We start from the raw sequence: 3,115 nt of genomic DNA, 5'->3' as shown, positions 1-3,115 counted from the left end.
ATGAATTTTAATATGATTTTTCATTTTATGTAAGGGACTTGACAACTAAACTAACATCTCTATATATTAAATTAATATTAATAAATATAAAATTGTTTAAAATATCATGTGATTTATAGTTAACATCTTTGTTACGCTCACATTACTATGTATACGATTTATGGCATAAATTTTAAAATAATAGGAAAACAAATGAAATTTTGGTCAATTAAATAATAGGAAGACAAATGAAATTAAAAAAATTTGTCCCCCTTCTAATTTTGGTCAATTAAAAAAAATTCAAATAAAATATTCTTAGTTGAAATTTTTTTACTTATTCTATTTTTAATAAATTGAAAACTTCATTTTGATTTATGTTAGTATTTTTTTTTAATAAGACTTTTAACTTATCATTATCTCCCCCTTCTCATCTACCAAGTTTTAGTAATTTATTAATCTAATGTAATTATACACGGTATATTAAATATATGATGAAACAAATTAACATGAAGAGTCTGTAGTGCAATGATAACATGGTTATTTTGATATTTTTTTTGAAAACATGATTATTTTCGTTTTTTTTTTTAAAAACTTGGTTATTTTAAAAAAAATCCACAAAACAATCAATCTCTAATTACTTATTCACTCATTCTCATTATTTGATTAGAATTATTTGGACGAAGAAGAAAATAAAACTTTTTAAATAAAGAAAAAGTAAATATCTCTTAATTTTTAATTAAAAAGTATAAAATAAATAAAAATTAAAAATATTAAAGATGAAATGAGAAAACTGAAAATATATAAAATAATAATAATAATAACCATCAAATAAAAATACAAACTAATTCTACTAACATGGTTCACTTGAAATTTATACGAAACATTAAATATAAAATACAAATTCGATCCGACAACATCTTATTTATTTATTTTTGAAAATTTAAAATCTCAATTGTTAAAATACTAAAAAAAAACCAAAAAAAAGGAGGTAAAATCTCAATTAGTAGTAAACTACTCCAAAAAAAAACACATGTTCTCAATAATAATAGTCCTCATCTAATTAAAATACAAATAAAGTCTTATTTATAGTCAAAGATGGAGGCTTACAAGTGAGGACTATTATTCCATGTCATAAATGCAAAGACAGAGTGGATGTAAAGTCAAAGTCATCCTCATACCTGAATTTCCTCGAAGCTAGAATCAAGATATATTAAGATCTATCTATGACTTGTATATCAAAATCTGCATTCACTTTTCTCTCATTCAACTAATGGAGAATGAAACCAAACAAGTTCCTAGTATTAATCAAAAGAACAAGAATATGGATATCTTAGATATCCTCAAACAAACTCTAACCATCTATTTCAAAAACATCAACTTCATCATCTTCACTTTCCTCACTTCACTCCCTTTCTTTTTTCTCATGCTTTATTTTGAAACTTTGTTTCAACAAATCCTAGTTCAAACTCCAAATATCATCTCATCTTTACCTTTCCAAGAGAAAGAAAAAATTGTTTTCATTTCATTGGATTCTGATGGTGAACTACACATCAATGACCCATACGTTAATGTCCCAAGTTTTGGCAGCTATTATTTACCTCTTTTGATTCAACTTGGATTGATTTACTCAGTCCCTCTTCATCTTCTGGAATTCTTTTCGAAAGCATTAACTATGGATTTAGCTTCAAAGCTTATAATAAGCTCAGAAGAGAAAACCATAATGAGCCTGAAACACATGTTTCAGAATTCAATTGATTTATCAACCATGAAAGGAACATTTGTGACTTCTTTGTATACACTTGTATTATCAAATTGTCTTCTGATAGCATTTCCATGGATAGTGAGTAATTGTTTCGGTTTGGCCAGTACTTTCTGGTGCTACATGATTTTTGGAACGATTTGTTTTGTAGCTATTGGGAAATTGTTGATTGTGTATTTGGAATGGAGTGCTATTTGGGATATGAGTATTGTGATATCAGTGTTGGAGGGTATTTATGGGATTGGAGCTTTGAGAGTTTCTTATTACTTCAGCAGTGGTAATCATAAGAGAGGACTTGTTTTGATGCTTGTTTTCTTTGTTTTTGGAGGTTTTTTAAGGTTGGTTTGTGTCTACTTTGAATGCTATAAAGGAGGTAGTGGAATTTTTCTACAAATTGGGGTTCTTACTGTGGTGAATACATTGAAATGGGTGGCTTGTGTGGTTTATTTCAATGATTGCAAAGAGAGGAAAATGGAGAAGAAGGCTTTTATTTTGAGTAAGGAGAAGAAAGTTGATGATGAAGAAATGGGTAAAGTTGAGATTGAAAGTAGTTCATGAAAGACATGGTTTTGATGTATGAGCTTTGGTTTCTGTACAAGTCATATGTTCATAAATTATACTACTCTGTCAAAATATTAAGCTTGTAATGATCTATGTTAAATACATCAACTTTATAGATTTATCTTCTTTTCATTTGTGTTATAGTTTGATATTTTCCTATAAGTTAATTGGATTCACTTAGTGACTCTTGAAGTTCTATAAATGATACATGATGTCTTCATATAAGTGACTAGTTTTGTGTGTATATAACATCACTACAAGTACGACTCTAATTTGTAAATGGTTCAAATTCTCTCCGCCCCAAAATACTTATCTTACATGTATAAAGAAATCCCCAAAATCATTTTTTTTCTTCTTCACTTTTTAATATATCTAGAGCCCGCGTATCGCACTGTTAATTAATTTTTATTTATTTTGCATTTAATTTTATATATATTAAGAATTTTTATTTTATAAATATGAACAACAAATTTTTATTATAATATTTAATTATAAATAAGTGAGACAATAATATGAATTAATTACGAATAAAAAAATGTATGTTTGTTGCTTATCTTTAATTTATTTGTCTAATAAGATAAGAAAAATATAGAGAATAAATACATAGATTCGATAAAGAATGTTGCATTCTCTATTATTTTTTTAGATTAAATGAGAGTAATTTAGCCATGAAAATTATGGAATATATACTTTAACGTTAAAAGTATTTTTCAAGTGTTTCTTTTGTTGCTGTGATTTTAAGAAAACAAAAAATATTTTAAAGTGTGTGCATCTGAATATTTCTTTTATTTTTAAAAATTTTAAAAGTATATTTAG

At 26.1% G+C, this 3,115-nt stretch overlaps 1 protein-coding gene across 1 annotated transcript; it reads left to right on the top strand.

Annotated features, from left to right (window-relative positions):
* Positions 1-1,206: 1,206 nt before the first annotated feature.
* Positions 1,207-2,420, top strand: LOC127105978 (uncharacterized). Its single transcript, XM_051043204.1, has one exon. It carries the CDS (start codon positions 1,250-1,252, stop codon positions 2,294-2,296), a length of 1,047 nt encoding a protein of 348 aa, XP_050899161.1. The 5' UTR covers positions 1,207-1,249; the 3' UTR covers positions 2,297-2,420.
* The last annotated feature ends 695 nt before the right edge of the window (positions 2,421-3,115 follow it).

This window comes from Lathyrus oleraceus, chromosome 7 (genome assembly GCF_024323335.1).
Source record: "Lathyrus oleraceus cultivar Zhongwan6 chromosome 7, CAAS_Psat_ZW6_1.0, whole genome shotgun sequence".
Classification (NCBI taxonomy): Eukaryota; Viridiplantae; Streptophyta; class Magnoliopsida; order Fabales; family Fabaceae; genus Lathyrus; species Lathyrus oleraceus.
The sequence above is the reverse complement of the archived record's forward strand: the minus strand, read 5'-3'. Positions and strand labels throughout refer to the sequence as shown.